At 33.9% G+C, this 19,878-nt stretch overlaps 1 protein-coding gene across 1 annotated transcript; it reads left to right on the forward strand.

Moving 5' to 3' along the window:
* The first annotated feature begins 12,856 nt into the window (after positions 1-12,856).
* On the forward strand, positions 12,857-19,630 carry LOC102604968 (CBS domain-containing protein CBSX6). The gene is made up of 2 exons (XM_006350337.2): positions 12,857-13,624; positions 18,518-19,630. Exons 1-2 carry the CDS (start codon positions 13,281-13,283, stop codon positions 19,440-19,442), a joined length of 1,269 nt encoding a protein of 422 aa, XP_006350399.1. The 5' UTR covers positions 12,857-13,280; the 3' UTR covers positions 19,443-19,630.
* The last annotated feature ends 248 nt before the right edge of the window (positions 19,631-19,878 follow it).

Here is a 19,878-nt window from a genome sequence, read left to right on the forward strand (position 1 = left end):
GAAGAAGCTAAAGTTTATTCAAGTGCATCAATTCTCCATTTATTTTGGGCTTTGAGTAGCGATGTATGTGAATATTCTTCCATGGAGTCCATTCCTCCATGGGGTCCCCTTGGTTTTCAATTTCTCAATTCAGTTTCAATTAATCAAAGTTAGGGTTCTTCTTAGTTCTATATGAGTTTCGTCCAATTATGAATTTTATTGTTGATTAAGTCTTCTAATGCATGATTTAGTGTTAATACATGATATTTAGTTGAAATTATATGGACCCAAGCATCATTCATGATTTTTAACTATGAACCTATGAAGAACCCATGAATCTATGAACTTTGAAAGATTATGCATGTCTTATGAAAATGATGTTTATGATGATAGAGTGCTTCTAGATGAAAGTATCAATGTTGTTGTGAAAGGTTTACTCACATACGAATATGATCATGATTTGTGAAAGGTATTTCTCATCTAATTAATTTTTTAAAGAAATGTCATATCAAGAAGGGCAAATAATATGAAATGTATGGAGTAAGTGAGTGGAGAAAAACAAAAATATAAGCACACATGTATATACACACACTTATAGCATATTGTATATTGAAATAACTGCCATAAAAATAATGTCAAATTTTGTGAAAAATTCAAAAAAATAAAATATTACTCTACTTAGGGAAAAGGGTCAAAATGCCCTTAAACCATGTGCAATGAACAAAATACCCTCCGTTTGTAGTTTGACTCAAAAATGTCCTTACCGTCAATACTTTGGTTCAAAAATGTCTTTGCAGTCAATACTTTGGTCCAAAAATGCCGCTATAGTTGCTACATGGGTCAAAAATACTCTTTTATGATTAAATATATTATTTCTTTTCTTTTTAAACAGATCTTGTTTCTAATTAAAATATTATTAAAGAACCTTATTCTTGTTTTCTTTACTTTTAAATCACTTTAACAAATTAAAATATAGGAAAATATTTTTTTTCTTCTTAATCTCATTTTATCAATTAAAATAACATAACTTCATGTATGTTTTTGATGGATAATATATGTCATATATATATATATATAAGATCATAGTATATCCATCATTAATTTTTATTTATATAACGATAATAAATAATTACAATAAAATAAGAAATATTTTTATTTTTTTATTTTTTTCTGAATAGAAGTAGGATAAACATTTGCTAATTTTTAAAAATATTATTATAAAAATAATGTGTTAAAAAAATAATTTATTTATTTTGAAAATGAGCATTTTTTCTATTAAATAACAATAAGGGCAGTTTTGGACCAAAATTTTGACAACAAGAACATTTTTTTTTACTAAACCTTAAATGGAGGACATTTTTGTTCATTTCATATATAGTTTAAGGATATATATATAAAAGAGAACCCTATGCCAACCTATGTGACATCACCTGAAACCAAGATTCCCTTTTAATTTACTTATTTCCAAAACAAGTCTTCCCCTTTCATGAAAAGTTGTGATTTTCATGAAAAGTTGTGATTTTCATGAAAAGTTGTAACTTTTATGAAAAGTTATAACTTTTAATAAATATTACGACTTTTATGAAAAGTTGTGACTTTTATGAAAGGTTGTGACCTTTCTGAAAAGTTGTAACTTTTCCAAAGAGTTGTGACCTTTCGATAAGACACAATAAGCATTTGTTCACAGTATCCTTTGTTGTCTATAAATAGAGGGATTTCCTCTCATTTTAAAACAATGAAAATTTTGTACTTCTTCTTCTGCTTCTGCACAATGAAATATTCGTGTACTTTACTCCTGTTGAGTGTTTCATTGACACCATTATTTTTGTATCAATATAGTGGTGAATAGAATCGTTATGTCCTGAAAGGATCTATTCCTTTAAACCTCGGGTAGTAGATGAGAATAATTTCCTTAAAGGGATATTGTACATTCAATGAGCTCGATTTTTTCCTTTCTGTTTTTTTTATTCTACTGTTACATATCTTGGTATGTTTTTTACGGTCATTAATTTATGCTTATGTTATTAATTATTATTTTTGAGTACATGTTTTAAATTTTATTGTTTATGTTTCTGCAAAGTTATTGTTATAAGTATTTGTTAGTACAGATTAAATAACACACGTTAATTGAGTATCCACGCAAGTTTTCTCTACTAAAATTGTTGAAGGTACAATTAAAAAATAATCTTAAAGATCTTTATTACCATCTCTTGAAGACAAAATTCAAATTTGGTATGCCATTGTAAGGACATAAATACCTTAAAAACCTTATCGCACCTTGATGTGCGAAGTGAACCAGGAAGAAACATAAGAATTAATAAACTTTTGACATGTGTTCAAGGATGTGTCAGATGACCTATAGAGGAATAAACCGGAGCCTCTTTTAATCTCAAAGACATAGATAACTACACAATAAATTAATTGCTCATATTCAGTATGAAGTATGGACAGATTCTCAAGTTTACTGCAAGTTGTAAATACTTTTCTTGAAGTAATAGATGTGTTTCTCGACACTGCCATTGGAATAGAAGTGTAGTTTCAAATTGAACTCCATCACTCTGGTATGCTGATTTTATAAAAAACACTCATACAAACTGAATAGTTTTGTGTAGTATTTTTTTCCTTTCAAGTATGTATAATAAGTTGAATTGTTGTCCAATATGATACATTCTCCCTTTAATTTTCCATTTTAATAATACTTATGATACATTTAAATAAGGAACTTTAAAATGATATATGTAAAGCAAAAGGTAGGGCTGGACTTTCCAACACATTAGAATTAGAATATTTGTATATCTCAGGTTGATGTTCGTTTGATTCCCCAAAAATATCAAATAGTAACTGAACTTTTCTACACATTAGAATTAGAATATTTGTATATCTCAGGTTGATGTTCGTTTGATTCCCCAAAAATATCAAATAGTAACACTTCCTGGAAGTAAAAGGATAAATTATAAAATCAAATTAAAGAGATTGATTGAAGGATAAATGATAAGATGTTATAATTATCATTTTCCATTACATTATTAATGTTCGTTACTACGTAATCTTGTATGTATTATAATATATTGTTTTAGTTTTAATGACTGATAGGTTTTAAGTATTATTTTATAAATTCTGTAATACTAAATTCCCACGCGAGGTGCTGGTAATTTTACTAGTACATATATAAAAGAGAACCCTCAACCTGGTGACGTGGCGCCACTAGAAGCAAGAGTTCTCTTTTTATTTATTTATTTATTTCCAAAACTGTCATTCCCCTCTCCAATAGGAACGTCGCTTCAGCCTTCAACAACCGCTTCGCCCGTTTATTGTTTCACTACTCTTGCCGCTCTTCATAAATGTTGCACCTGTTTACAACAGCCGATCCGCCTATATATGCAGTGGCATCACAAATCAAGATTCTTATTTAACCCTTCTTAAAATTTACAACTTTTCATAAAAGTCACAACTCTTTAGAAAAGTTGGAACTCTTCAAAAAATCACAACTTTTCACAAAAGTCACAACTTTTCACAAAAGTCACAACTTTTCACAAAAGTCACAACTTTTCACAAAAGTCACAACTTTTCACAAAAGTCACAACTTTTCACAAAAGTCACAACTTTTCACAAAAGTCGAAACTCTTCATAAAAGTCGAAACTCTTCATAAAAGTCGCAACTTTTCATAAAAGTTACAACTTTTAATGAAAGTCGCAAATTTTCATAAAAGTCACAATTTTTCATGAAAGTCCTAACTCTTCATATTTCACTCACAAGTTTTAAAATCCAACAATGTGTACTTCATATGTCAATTCAAAGCTCTAATAAATGATATTGAATTTCAATCTATAGTGTACCACCCCTAGAAAAATATTGATTAACTCAAATCACCAAAGGTAAAGTAAGATTAAGGAGAAACTGTAGACTAATGCATGCAACAATGCAAGTATACATAGGATTAAAGGAGAAGCATTCACAATTCCAAAATTAAAAGAAAATTCTCAAGGTATAATTGTGATATATATATATATATATATATATGGGCCAACTAACCACATAGTTTGGCCCAATATTTTATTCTAGTACCAGTTGATTAAACTGTTTACAAAAGTCGACCCGCCTATATATGCAGCACCCTCACAAATTATGATTCTTATTTAACCCTTTTTAAAAGTCACAACCTTACGGAAAAGTCACAACTTTTCATAAAATTCACAACTCTTTAGAAAAGTCACAATTTTTCACAAAAGTTATAACTTTTCACAAAAATCACAACTTTTCACAAAAGTCACAACTTTTCATAAAAGTCGCAACTTTTCACAAAGGTCGCAACTCTTCTTTTTTCATTCACACATTTTAAAATTCAACACTTAATTTCAAGGGATCAAAAGAAGAAAGAATAAACAAAGAAAATTTATTTTAATTGCAATGTGGCAATACCACTCTTGCACCTCTCAGACCACAACTTATAACGCTGCTGAAATGGTGTCACGACCTAGGGGTACACCCTAGATGTAACATGGCGTACAAGACCCTGAGAGGCCTCATACAAGCCACTTAACATATCATAACATAAAGTAGTAGAAATGAGTGGGAATTTAAAACATTTCAACAACATCAAAGTCTTTATAAAACGAGCGAAAGTCTAATACACTTGCCTCAAACCATCTAATACTTGAAAGTCTTTGGGACACAACCCATACAATAGTCAAAACATAAAATGAAAGACATAAGGAAATGGTGGTCAAATCATTGAATGCTATGAGAACTCACCAAATCTTCAAATCTTGCTCTACTATGATCCTAGCCACGGGGATGGAAGTCGATATCGCCGGACCCTACATTTTATAAGAATGTAGGCAAGAGTATGCGTTAGTACAAACATGTACTAAATATGATAGCTAACATAAACATCAACATAGGCATACACATAGGAATTAATCAACATAAGACATATACCATACGCATAAGAGACAACAACATAAGTCATAAGCATAATCAATGCACATAAATCATCATATCATAAGAGGAGTACTTTTCAAGTAACCTCACTTATTCTTGTTCAAGACTTGGGGCATCCACCTCTAGTCATACATATCAAGGAAGACAACTCTAGCAACAATCCAAGCTAATAATTCATCATACTATAAAGCTCATATTAAAACATACTTACAATACTTTCTTGAAGTACCTTGTTTCAACATAACTACGCTACTTTAATTAGGGACTAGTCCCTCTTTAGCTATTTCTACTAGGCATGGAAAAGTACTTCTTTACTAGTCCAAGACAAGTCATTACTCATGAATGATTACGATTTACCAATTCAAGGCTATCTAGGAAAAACACCTCATTATGCTAGACCAAGCTATCATGGAAGGCATTCTCTCATGCAAGTCCAAGCTACTCAAAGAAGGGTACTACTGCTCAATCCAAGCTACCAATGAAATGGTTTGGCCTTACCAAGTCAAGCTATCATGCAAGCATCATCTCATGCTAGTTCAAGCTAACCATTGGAAGGGTACTATTGCTCAATCCAAGGCTATCCATGAGATCTACTAACTCAAGCTACCAAGCATGGTCTTGTCTTACCAAGTCAAGCTATTCATGAAGGGATCTCATATCACTACTTCAAGCTATCATAGTTCATTACATTGCTTTTGATTTATTTTAGGTGATCAAGCCTTTCAACCTAGAATCATTCTATGTGAGAAAACCTTTCACATTATACATTCATAGAGTAGATTATGTGGGTAAATCCTTTCACAATAACTATCTACTAATCAACATTCATATATATAAGCTTTACTCTCAAAACCCTAATCATTATAATTCATCGTGTTATCTTTACTCTAAAAGCCCTACTAATCATCATTCATCATACATGCCTTATGTAACACCCCAGAAATTTTTTTGAGCTAAGACTTGAACCATCCTTCGTAGTGAGTAAGTTTTTACCAAGGAATTTAAAATTTCTTAAGTGTTAAGGTCACTAGATGTAGCACCTTGAGTTACAAGAAGAACTAATGAGAGTTCATTCAAGTCATTCCTAAGTTCCTTTAAGTGTTGGATCAACTTCAAATGACCATAACTTTTAGCACATGATGAGTTAGGTGGCTCATAAGATATCAAATGATAGGTCTTTGAATTATATTTCCAACGCCATAAAGTTTGCTAAGTTTTGAGGTCAGATGAGTGAGATATGCCCTTTTGAAGTCAGGCTGTCCAATTAAGGAAATCTACCAAAAATAGTGAGGGGTATTTTGGTCTTTTCCTTACCCAATCAGATTTAATTCACTTTTAGTAAGGTTTTAGGGGTCTAATATGATTAGGTTCAATTTTATAATACAAATATACGCCTAGGGTTTTAGTTGGGAGTTCAAGGAGAGAAAAGAGGAAAGAATCAAAGCGTTCGTCGAGGTTCTTGAGTTTTGTTGCAGATTTTCTAAGAGGTATGTAAGTTTCCATAGTGTTGGGTTCATTCACCCACACGCCAATCATGTTATTTTCAGTGTAATTTCATTCTCAAAAGTTGAAGGATTTAAGTACTTGATAGGTGTTCTTGAAGTTCATCATAAATCTTGTTTTGTGGGGATTTTGATGAATTCTTGAGATGAAAGTTAGTGATTTGAGTGTTGTTTTGAGTAGATTAGTGTGTACTTAGGTCGGGTAATTGAATCTAAGAAAAACTTGGAAAAAGAAATCAATTAGAATTGATTTAGGATCAGAAAGCGGGAGATGAAATTTGTCAAAAATTTGCATGGGGAAAGGTTGAGGCGGCACCACAGCAATGCACCACAAATATGTCTCTGAAGTTTGGGGCTGGCACCCCACACCAGGAATGCGGCAGGTCGCCTGCCCCAACTTCTTTTTCGTCGGTTGTCCCGTTTGAGTCCCTTTTGAGTGTACCTTCACTCCCTTTGATTCTAATCACTCTAAACTACTTCTAAACACCTATAAATCATTCATAACGTGAATCATAACCTTGAATTCATAATTCAAAATCAAGGTAGATTTAAGATTTAAGTTTTGAGAGTTCTTCGGAATATTTTGAGAAAGTCCCTTTGAATCTTTTTGAAGAGTCTTCTACCATTTCTAATAACTTGTTTCAAGACTCTAGCAAGTGAGTATGAGAGTGAGGAGAATGTATTCATGAGTCTACTTTATCATCACGAGATCCTTCATATCATGAACCATAACTCTTGAATTCATAATTCAAATTCAAGAGAGAGTTAAGAATAGAGTTCAAGAAAGTTTTTGAGTTCAATTGTGAATCCTTTGAGATCCATTATCTATTTGAGCTAAGTTTTGAGGAAGTAAGTATGAGAATGAGTAGAGTCGTATACATGAGTTCCATAATGTTCTTTAGACCCTTGATTCAAGTCGTTCATGCTTATAAATTTCGCATGAACTCCATAGATTGAGTATCTTTGAGAGGAGTAGTATCTTCAAGTTCTAAGTTTTGAGTATGGAGTTCCTAATCCATTTTGAGATTTTATTCCTAATCATGGGACTATTACATATTACCTATGGAGTCCTTGAGTTGAGTTGTTCATGCCCATAATTCTGCATGAGTCTTATAAGTCGAGCAGTTTGGAGATTAGAAGTATCTTTGAGTCCTTGAGTTGAGTAGTTCATACCCATAATTCCGCATGAACCCTTTGAGTTAAGCATTCTTGAAACGAGTATTACCATTGAAGTTCTTGAGTTTTTGAGTCTCGAGTATTGAATTCTACATGTGGTTATTTAAAACCTCGAATTAAGTCGTTCACGTCCATAATTCGGCATGAACTTTATTCTGAGAAGTCATTTTACAAATTTTCTGAACTTGTTTTAAGACGTGAGCACTTGAGTTGAGAAAGAGTAGAGTCGAGTTCATTTTCTTAAAAATGATATATGAGAACTAAGTAGTCCCAAGAGTAAATGTTTTCACATTTAAAAGAGGAGGAAACTAAGATTTCCAGAAGAGTTTTGAGCAGTTTGAGTAACATCTCTTTTTAGAGAAAGATTTTGAGTAATAATCTCAAATCACAGAAAGAGTTATGTTTTTAAACATATGAGTTGAGTATATTTTTGGGAGTAGTATTGAGCACCGATATGAGAACGAGTTAAGATAACTCAAGTCTCCATAAACCATGTAGTCAATGTGGGTAGAAAGGGTCATACTTTTTAGATGATTCCTTAATAATTTTTAGCATAGACTAGTGGATCCACTTAGTTGAGAGGTTCTATACCCAGCAAAGTATATGACAGTTCTGGCAGTATGGGTGAGACGATGTATCATCACATAGATTATAGTGATGGTTGTCGGTTAGAGAATCTCCCACAGAGTTATATTGTATTTTTGCATAGAAACTAAGTTATTATTGTATTCTTCAATACATTGAGTTGCTATCTATTGTTTTAAAAGTTTTCCATATATCGCATCTTTTATTGTTGCTTTAACTTGAGTTGAGTGTCTTGAGTTGATTACCTTTGAGTTGAGTATCATATCTTTGAGTTGAGTATCTAACCTTTGAGTTGAGTATCATATCTTTGAGTTGAGTATCTAACCTTTGAGTTGAGTATCATATCTTTGAGTTGAGTATCTAACCTTTGAGTTGAGTATCATATCTTTGAGTTGAGTATCTAACCTTTGAGTTGAGTATCATATCTTTGAGTTGAGTATCTAACCTTTGAGTTGAGTATCATATCTTTGAGTTGAGTATCTAACCTTTGAGTTGAGTATCATATCTTTGAGTTGAGTATCTAACCTTTGAGTTGAGTATCATAGCCTGCATCGTTTCATGATGCAGATACATATATTCAGGATCATCAACATGCGCTTCGTTGATACCACTTGTAGTCCCAGTTAGCTATGGCAAGCCTCTTTGCTTCCGGAGGATTTCATTTACTTTTCAGTTTCGTCAGGATGTCGTGGGTCTTGTCCCGACTTCTATCTTTGTCATTTAGAGGCTTCATAGATAGACAGTAGAGTTTGAGAAGGCTGTTTCATTTATCTTATAAAATTTTTTAAAGACTTGAGTTGCCTAATTTGCCAGAACTGTCATCACCTAGGGTTGATTAAGAAAAAAATTGGAAACAAGAGACCTGGTTTTTTTTTCAGTTTCTGATTCCAGCCGCAATTCAATATATATGGATATATACTCGATCTATATGTCTCGCTTCCTGTCATTTTGCCATACAATTTGGAATACTTGAACGATCGATTCTTGTTTTTTATCTTCACTTTCCCCTGAAAGCGGAGGAATGTCTCATTAGATATAACTAACCATTCCATTAAACAATTAGAATTTGAAATAAATATAGAATGAGAGATATATATAATATAGAACTATAATAAAAAGTATTTCAAATGCCAAAAAAAAAAAATGAAAAAGAATTTGTTGGCTGGTTGAATATTTTATTTATATTCAGAGTAAATCATTTGAGTTAAAGCTTTGTATTTGAGTTTCATGAATTTTATTCAGTTTTTAAGCTTTTGTATGCTTGAGTTAGTCTTCCGCTTATAGTCAACTAGGATGAGGGTTCGCTTGGGAACCAAGAATGATTCTCGAGTGCCGGCCACGTCCAGGATGTAGACTCAGGTCATGACACCTTATTCTCAAGACAATTCTAATCTCAAAGCCTACAAGTCATAATTCATCGTATATACTTGATTTCAATCAATTCATGTCTACATGCTTCACTCTTAAGCAATTCATATCTATATACTCTAATCTCAAGCAATCTACAATGTATCTCATCAATCCTAGAAGAATACATCTAAATCCTCAATTTCCCCTTTCATGGCATAAAACCCATTTACATCAAGTTCATCATTCTAGACATGGGTTAGGCATGGATACATGTAAATTCATCCTAAAAACACGTAATTCTATCAATTCAATCATAAACAATCATAATCCACTCAATTGGATCAATACCCATAACATTAGAAGAAACCCTAACTAGAATTGGGGAATTCTTCTTCTAAATTGGGGAAATCATAGGGCTCCATGGATGAAAAGTCATCATACCTTAATCACAAGGCCCACAATTGCTAGAGGATTGGAGACTTGACCTTGATCCTAGCTTGAACTTCTTTCATCTTCTTCAAGTTCAGAGAAATATTTGAGAGAAAGATCTTGGGGTTTTCTTTTTGGTTCTTGAGAGAATGACTTGAGTTGGAGGAAATTTGGGAATAGAATGCTTGTATACTTTTCTAGGTGAAGGGTAAAACGACGTAGTATAGCCTTAAGAAAATTATGAAAAGACACTAAGGACCCCAACTTAAAAACTGAGAAACCCCACGCTGGAGCTCGCCCAAAGGCACTTGGTGACTTGCCAAGTGTGCCCTTGGCTCGCCTAATTTTCCAGTGAGTCACCTAAGGAGGCAGGCTACTAGGCGATGGGGAGGGACCCTTTGGCGATGCCCCGACTGGAAAGGCGAGCCCGACCTGGCTCGCCCAAATTTCCAGTAGCTTGGGCCATGGAGGCAGTCCACTAGGAGAGGTTGGTTGGACTTAGCGGATCGCCAAGTCACTTTGGCGGATCACCAAGTTACTTTGGCGATCATATTGCCAGTGGCGGATCCAGGAATTTACGGCTATGGGTGCTCACTGTTTTTAACTTATATCAACCAAAGAGCATAATTGCGAGCTAAAATTCGTCAACATAGGTGTTATTTTTTTTCAATTCAATGCAATATACAATTGGAATATTTGGATTGGTTCAAGAAAAATAGGAGGAGTCACAAACAATTGTGGTTACAAAAAAGGCAAACCAGTGAGAAGGAAGACTTTTTCGCTTTTGAATTGGAGAACTGAAATAAAGGCGCTAGAACAAATTGGTTTTTTCCTTCCCTTTTATTTTTCCTAATTAGACTGATGAGAAAGAAAAAGTTAATAGACATGGAAGATCATGACCATTTATATTTTTTGGAGATTAAGTTACATAATAGACATGAGCATGACCGATTCAAGATTTTAAGATCTTGGTTACTTTTTAAGCTATCAATCATAAAATATAAATGTATAAATTTAACACTTGTCATAAGAAAGATAATTATATTTATATAAGATAGCGAAAAAAATCAATAAGAAAAATTAGAATAAAAATTATCTTGAAAAAAGAATTTTGTTTTAGAAAAATTAGAAATAGGACAATTCGTGAAAAGGGAAAAAAGAAAAGGTAGAAAGAAAAGAGCTGATTTTAAAATAAAAAGAATGCCACTACAAGGAATCGACCTTGGGCATTTAAGCAAGGTAAGACCTTGAGAACCCATTTACAACCACCGCACCAACTAATACATTTGTTTATTGGGTGCTCGCCTTTTATTTTATACGATACTGCCTTAATTTTGATATAAATATATATAGTTTGATACGAGCTTAATGGGTGCTCAAGCACCCGGGCAGCCCCATGTGGATCCGCCCCTGCATACTGCCCTTCTCCAATTTGGCTAAATGAGGAAATGTTTTCCTTTACAAATCCGAGGTGTTACAAATGGTTGAATTCATTACAATTGGTTCTTTAGAAAACAAAACTTAAAGTGTGTTTCTTTCCTTAAAGTTTTCTTCCTCCTATTTTATTAAGCTTAATCTTTACTGTAAGTCATAGTGATTCATGTAACTATTGCGCTTCTTTTTGCTAATTTGGTGTCTTTTTTTGAACTCTGTTAAAAATTCCAACAAGGATGATTGAAAATTGATCTTCTCTTTTGTCCCTTTCTACAAGTTACTTCATATAAACAAAGAAAATTGATTTCAATTGCAATGTGACATTACTACTCTTGCACCTCTCAGTCCACAACTCATAATGCTACTGGAATGGTTGAATTCATTACATTTGGGTTTTAGTAAACAAAACTTTTATTTTTGCCACTATTATTTATAGATTTTTTCCACTATAAGGGAGTCGAATTCAAATACATTAATTAAACTTCTTATGAAGTGTGTTTTATTCCTCAAAATTTTCTTCCTCCTATTTTATGAAGCTTAATCTTTTACTATAAGTCATATTGATTCATGTAACTATTGCAATTTCTTTTTGCTATTTCGGTGACTTTTGTTGAACTCTATTAAGAATTCCCATAAGAATTATTGAAAATTGATCTTCTCTTTTGTCCCTTTCTACAAGTTTCTTCTTATACTTTTTGGGAAAATTTCTTGTGGGTTGAGCTATATTTGATACCACACAACAACAAATATGTGATCACTAATACGAAACCAATGGTGAAGTTTGTTAAAAGAACCAAACAAATTGCTCTCTTGCTTGCCACAGTTACTATAATAAAAAAGAGATTGATGGAGGTTCATAAGAAAGGAGCCGAAAGTCCTCCATTTGAATTTAATTAATTATGTTCTTGTATGGACGTGATGTTCCACATTACTTGGGAGTGTTGTTGTTCGAGGCTTTTTGGTCTCTACTTTAATGTCTGATGTTGTTCTTTACAACTTCTTGGAATTTAGAAAATTTCGTTACTTTTGACCAACTATTCCATGGAAATTTTCTTAGACTTCTTTCTTATACTTAAAACTCTATGACTCATAATTTTTGTATAACAAAATGAAAATTGAAAAAATATAGGACTTTCAGATTTCGAAGGAACGTTTTGCCTTAAGATAAAATGTTCTTGATAATGTAGTGTATGTATCGAAATTATGAATATTACCGAATGATCATATGTAAGCTTAATAAAATAGTTCGATTCTATGCAAAGCAAGAGTAATTTACCTAGCGTAAAATAAACAAGTACTACATATATCTGATATAACAAGTATTACAATAAAAGAAGAGTTTGATTATTATTGGAGGAATTTGTGTTGCAAAATCATCCACATCAAATCAAATTCCTATGCAATAAATTCGTAGTAGTTATCTTTTGCCATCTTGATTGAAAATATCTCAATAATAATAAATTTTGTATGATTACTCAATTATTGAGACATGTCAATCTTGTTTGACCACTTGACCTTTGCTTCCCTCACTTTTCTAGAATCTCCTTTACCTCTTTACCAAAATTTTACCAGAAAATTAGTTCCAAGTTTTCATGGGCCTTGCTTTTATTTGGCTTGTTAATCTCAGCTTCCATGGCCAATCTTCTACCTTTATCTCACTTTAGTATTACTACTTCTCTTGTCAGATTCCGCATTACCCGTTTTCATCTTCTCCTTATCTTCCTCCATTCCCTCTTTTAGGACCCATAATTCTTTTTCCCCTTCAAATCCGGATCTTTATTCACATAAAAATTCTTGCGAAATTTACACAATTTTAAACCCTTATCTTCTTGTTTTACAATTTGTCCGTAGAAAATTATCTGTTTTGGTGAATTTGAGTTGTAATGGCATCGGTATTTTTGTATCATGTGGTTGGGGATCTGACAGTGGGAAAACCGGAGTTAGTTGAATTTACGGAGACACAAACAGTGGAGGCTGCTATAAGGGCTATTGGGGAGTCTACGGAATGTGGGATACCAGTGTGGAAGACGAGATCTCAAAAGGGTTTGATTGAGAATGCAGAGATGAGGCGAAAAAGGTTTGTGGGTATTCTTAATTCTCTTGATATTGTTGCATTTTTGGCTAGAGAGGAATGTTTGGCTGATCAGGAGAAAGCTATGAAGACTCCTGTTTCTGAGGTTGTGCTTCCTGATAATTCTTTGCTCAAGGAGCTTGATCCTGCCACCAGGTTAGTCTCCTTACTTTTGAAACTGCCTTTGATTATTGTGTTCATTGCCAATCATTAGGAATACTGCTGTGGTATATACTCGACTTTATGTAAAGTTTATGATGATGCTGTTGTCTTATAAATTCTATTAATGTAAGTAGAAGATAGCTGTTAGAATGATGGTTGAAAAGTTACCTTGGTTGAGAAAAACATGACATCAGAATTTCAAATTTGAATAACAGAGTTACTTGCTACCTTTTGCCGGTGGGAGGTGGTAGGTATCCTCTGGAGTTAGGTGCAAGCTGGTCCGGACATCACAGTCATCAAAAAGAAAGAAATTTTTAGTTTGATTAGTTTGAATTATTGAAAAATTTACTTCAAAAAATAGAATGGATTGAGTTCCTTTTTACAATTGGGACAGAGGAAATAGTGTTTTTATTGGCAAAGCGCAGTAAAGTATTATTCATAATTCAGCTCATAAGTAATCACTCACTTCATCTGTACCAATCTGTATAGTGTATAGTTAGTGGATATTACACAGGACATGAAAAATTGAAATGCCATATAATTAAAAGGATAAAAAAGGGTCCCATAGGTGTGTGTATATATTTCTGGTGTCTACCTGGCCAGACAGATCTGCCAATAATTAATTGATTGACTGGTGGAGTTTTGTAAGTTAGAAATTAGGCTAATTTAGTTAAAGTTTTGGAGAGTTGACTTATGCAGTGTTTCATGTGATTGAATTTGAATTTATCGATGTCTCCTTCACATGAATTTAAATTTATCAATGTCTCCTCACATGAATTTGAATTTATCTGTGTCTCCTCTACAACAGAAATGCCATATTGCAAGATTAATTTATCTATGCTGTGTTGTGTTGGTTCTCTGAGATTCCTTTAGAACCACCCATTGCATGCCCTAGGATTTAGGAAACACTCCATTTTTCCTTTTTACCTAGCAATAGGAAAAATAAAAGTTCTTCAGTTTCAGGACTATCTTTGCATAAAAAGTATCTGTTACATTGCTTGAATCTACTTTTCCTCTTTAGACAGATTTTCTACGTAACCATCCATCCAAAACATATGACTTTTGGTGGATCATTTGTATGGAAATTGTCTTTGAACAAGATGAATTGCTCATCTTTACCACTCTTCATTGACCACTGATAGTATGAGCGAGAGTGTGCTATCTTTATTGTATTTCCACTACTCCTGTATGTCTTTGTTTCCAGAAGTTGCATGTTCTCTAGTATTTCCAACATAAGAGTTATACTTCCCAACTCCAAATCTTTGTATATGTCTCCTTAAGCTCAGAACCCAGATTCTGTCTCTGCAACTTTATGCAGCTTTACATATCAGATCAAAAATATCGGGAAAAATTTCCTTGAATGGGGGCCTGGTTTATCCATATACCATGCCAAATTCTGGTCGTGATGCCATTTCCAATCTGCATCCTTGTCAGTGCTCAACTTCACCCATAAACCTCTTATGGGTTTCCAGATGAGCTTGTCACGGTATTGGAGCACCATTGATCTTCTATACTGTGTCAGCTCTGTTGGACTTTCCCGTATCATCCTTCTTTTTATTCCCCGGATCGGGTATTTCTGATCTTGTCATCCCAAATCTCATTAGCAGGTCTCTTGTTGTCTATGCTTAAATTGAGAAGTCCCTTATGTTGGAATTCCATCTAAAGCACTTTTCATAAGTGTCATTCATCCGCCAAATGATATGCCTTCTTCCAGGGTGCTAGCTTAGCTTTTCAGTTCTTAATCACTCCTTGCCTCACCACTTGGAGCATAGTGGAGGACCCAAGTATGTTGCAGGGAATTCACTCATTTGTCAGCCCAAATTTCTGGCTAATTCAGAAATTTGGCAGTCTTCATTGCGCTGAGAATATGCTGCTTTTGGCCAAGTTTATGTGCTGTCGACCAACGGCTTCAAATGTCTACATATTATTTTTAGATGTTGTAGTTGTTCCTTCTCTGCATCACACATATTAATGTATCATCTGCATATAATGTGTAAAACCTCTAACGTATCCCCAGCATTTCCTTCAATTCTGAAGCCTCTTATCCAGCTAAGTTTTGAAGCTGTTTTAAGAATAAGACAGTGTCTCCATCACCAGTAAATAGTAATGGTGACCTCTTTGGCTGATCAGAGTTTCTGATATTAATAAATGTAAGGGATAATTTCAGAGACCTCCCCTCTGGTTGCGCTCCATAACACTAACCTTTCTTGTGGTTTACAATATAACGCTTAGCTGTCTTATTTTGATTTCTTTGTAACAATTGTTTTAAACTGTTTATCATTGAATAAAAGTAATTACAATCTTACCAATTTGCCTTTCGCTACAATCTTTTAATTAACTAATTAAATTCCTTTGGAATATAAAAAGAAGTTCTAATATCCATGCCCGTGTTTTCCTCCTCTCTTCCTCCAGAAAAACTGTTTCTTCAACTTCAGCATGCGTCTCTATTGACTTCAATGTCCATATAGCTTCTTGAAGCTGCTTCAATGAAAAACTTCACTAATATTTAAGAAAATATGTTGAAATTGATGTATTGTTATTCTAACCTTACCTAAATTAAGTGTATAATTTATTTGATTCGGGTTCAACAATTGAAAAGTGGATAAAAGAATCTTCACCATAGATCTAGAATAAGGTCTTGGTGTGTTTGGGAGAGAGTAAAGACAGTCGTTTTTCAAACACTACGTCAAAGTATGCTAGTAATGCATGGAAAATTACAGAGACTGTGAATTCTAACAGTGGGAATGAGAAGTTTAGTTTTTTCAGAAGTCTATAGGGCATTGAGTAGACAGATTGCAGTTGATGAAGATATTTTTTTGTGGAGGAAGAGAGGAAGGAGAATGCGGCCTGGATATTAGTTCTTCTCTTATATTCCAAAGGAAATAAATTAGTTAATTAAAAGATTGTCGGAAAGGAAAAAGTTGGTGAGACTATAATTACTTTTATTTAATGAATTAGTGTTATGGAGAAAAATCAGAGGGCAGGTCTATGAAATTATCCCTAACTGTAAAGATAGAAACAATTACCTGTTGTCAAGTCCTCTTTCTTCTTGATGCACTTACTCATATGTAGAGATTAGAGAACACATTACCTGTAGTTCTTTAATCTTTGCAACTTCTTAGCCTCAGGCCCCTTATACCTCTTCTTTTGAATCAGGTGTCTATTTGTGATTTTTAATTGCTTGTTGTGTATGACATTCATCTTAATCTAGCTGCACCATATATTCCAAGGCAAACAATGCCGAAAGCTGTTTTTCCTTTCCCTCTTCTCTGTCAGTTTGAAATTATTGCCCTTCTCACCGCCCTCTGAACAAACAATAGCAAATGTTATGCATGTTTTCAACCTAATAGAAAGCTTCATGACTCCTTCTTCATGCACGTTGCTAATATATTAGCCCCATATTCATTGGATAATGGCAAAACCTTTGTGAGCAAACTCAAGAAAATCCATACCTTACCTGTATAATGTCATGTCAATGGTATATTCTAGCATCACCTTTTTCCACAACTCTTCGCTGCCACTCACAATGTTCATGATTTCTTTATTGGTCTATCTTGTCCTTATACTCCTGTCATGTTGCTAAATTAACATAAAATTGATCATTCTGTAGTTAGGTATTTGAACTTCGTAACTTTGCTTTTTCATGCTGTATTGAATGGACTAATTATTAGCTGCTACGACCGGATAGCTTTTGGAATGTATGTATTTAATCAGCTGGTTGACATCATTATTCAATTTGTGGTCTCTCTCAGTTGTCGGACGATTCATGCCTGGAATGAAGAGTAGAGTGGATGGTTTCGTGAACCTTGCTCATTCAGAATAGAATGTGAATTGAATTTTACACTTAACATGACTAGGTTCTAGTAATAAATCCAGCCTATTGAAGGAGTCTTCCTATTTTGTAAATGCTCAGGCAAAAATTGAAGAATAGCACCAAAAAGTCTTGTTGAGTAACGTTTCCTTTAGTACTTTTGCAGAGTGTAGATTTTATCTCTGGTTAGTAGTAGCATACCCCCCAACTTCCACCCCTTAAAAGAATATACCTAGAAGAATAAAAATACATCCTTGTATAAAATAAAATGTTCTGAATAGAAACTAGAGAGGAAGGATCTTGATCCGTGAGTACTTTGCACTCAGCCAAAGAGCTGCATTGATCTGTTTGAGAAGGGGGAAAAGGAGAGGGAGACATGGGGTATGGGTGGGTGGGGTGGTGGGGCAGATCAATAGAGTAAGTGGCCTAAAGCCAAAACTTATTAAGAAATCATTAATATTTTAATGAAATTCATGTATTTTTTTCGAAATTCACTCTTTTAACGTTTTTAGATGCAAAGCTATAAAGTAACCCTTTTAAGGATTGATTAATTTAATATTTCTTTTCATAGACAAATAAAAATAATTGATTTAGAAAAGTTTAGTTTAAAATAGTATATAAAATTGTCATAAACAGAAAAAAACAAACAACAAATGTAATAAAAACCAAAGGGATAAGTATATGTAATAAATAATGACAGATAGAAACTTAACCTTGTTTGCTTACTCTTTTAACTTCTCAAACTAAAATGTAAAAAAAATGAAACCTTTTATTTATGATAATTAATTTTTTTTGTCTTATAGAGTACTATATAATTAAGTACTATTTCCAAGTTTTTCTAAGTTACATAGGAATGAGTTTGCCCCTATCCCTCTCTCTATATATTTAAGTACTATTTCCAAATCTTACTAAACAGTATTGCAAGGGTCCGTACGACTACCTATAATAGTCGACTTATATGTGAATAGGACAGTTGAATTATACAATGAGTTTGCTGCTGAAAAGTGAGTGGACGATGAAAGTTTGTAGAAACTATTTCTTTAATTGCTATATTGCTGATCTATTGTACTTTGCAGATTGATAGATGCACTGGAGATGATGAAGCAAGGTGTGAAGCGACTCCTTGTTCCCAAAAGTGTTGTATGGAGAGGCATGAGCAAGAGATTTTCAATTCTTTATAATGGCAAATGGCTAAAGAACATTGATACTTCTAACCCGGCTGCCAATGCCAACCGTCCATCAACTTCTTCCCCTGTGCCCATTCGTGACAAATTCTGTTGTCTGTCCAGAGAAGATATCATCCGTTTTATTATTGGTTGCCTTGGTGCATTAGCCCCTATTCCTCTCTCCTCTATCTATTCCCTTGGAATCATTAACCCAAACTACTGCTCAATAGAAGCATCACGCCCAGCGATAGATGCCACTCAAAAACTACCATCGGATCCCCCTGCAGTTGCAGTCATCGATCCTATGGCAGATGATTACAATAAGATCATTGGTGAGATTTCAGCCACTAAACTGTGGAAGTGTGATTACTTAGCTGCAGCATGGGCCTTAGCTAATTTTTCAGCCGGACAATTCGTGATGGGTGTTGAGGATAATATTTCCTCAAGTTCCTTACCTGATTTTGCAGTCAATCCTATGGTAACAAATGCAAATACAGCCAATAGTCGTGGTGGTATAGTTAGGCCAAAAAAATTTAGCAGCAGGAGTATTGGGTTCGTCAGCAATCCAACAAACTCATCTTTAAGTGTTTCTAGGAGCATGTATCGTGGCAGAAGTGCACCATTGACATGTAAGGAGACAAGCTCACTAGCTGCCGTTATGGCTCAAATGTTGTCACATCGTGCAACTCATGTATGGGTTACTGATGCCGAGAATGAGGACCATTTAGTTGGAGTTGTTGGGTACGCTGATATCTTAGCAGCTGTTACCAGACCACTTCCTACCACCAATCCTGAAACCCACTCCTGCTCCAGTATGTTGATTAATCAGGCATAAAGTTGGTACATGGGAAGTCAGTTTTTTACATTTATGTTTTTCTGTGCATCTTTTCCTGTTTTGCATCTGTTTTGAGGTTTAGATTTGTTAATGTGAGAACTATATGTTGTACACTCTAAATGTGAATATGTGATATGGTGACTGGTTCAATAAGTTGAAGGATGGAAATTGAACAATTTATTCACCTTCTTGTCTTTTACAAGGTTTTCAAGTTGTTCCACAATGCATCAATTTCCCATCCCAAAATTTCTGATCCCCAGACCTCATATACCAAGTAGACTCATCAATTCATCATTCATCTTCATTTTTTTATAAACATCAATTTCATTCTTGAACAGTATAATTTGTCGTAAAAGTTGATGCAGGAGCATATATGCTGAAACGGCTGAGTTCAACTGAATTCGACGCATAGCATAGATACATGTAGTGCGATAAT

The sequence above is a fragment of the Solanum tuberosum genome, unplaced genomic scaffold (assembly GCF_000226075.1).
Source record: "Solanum tuberosum cultivar DM 1-3 516 R44 unplaced genomic scaffold, SolTub_3.0 scf00123, whole genome shotgun sequence".
Lineage (NCBI taxonomy): Eukaryota > Viridiplantae > Streptophyta > Magnoliopsida > Solanales > Solanaceae > Solanum > Solanum tuberosum.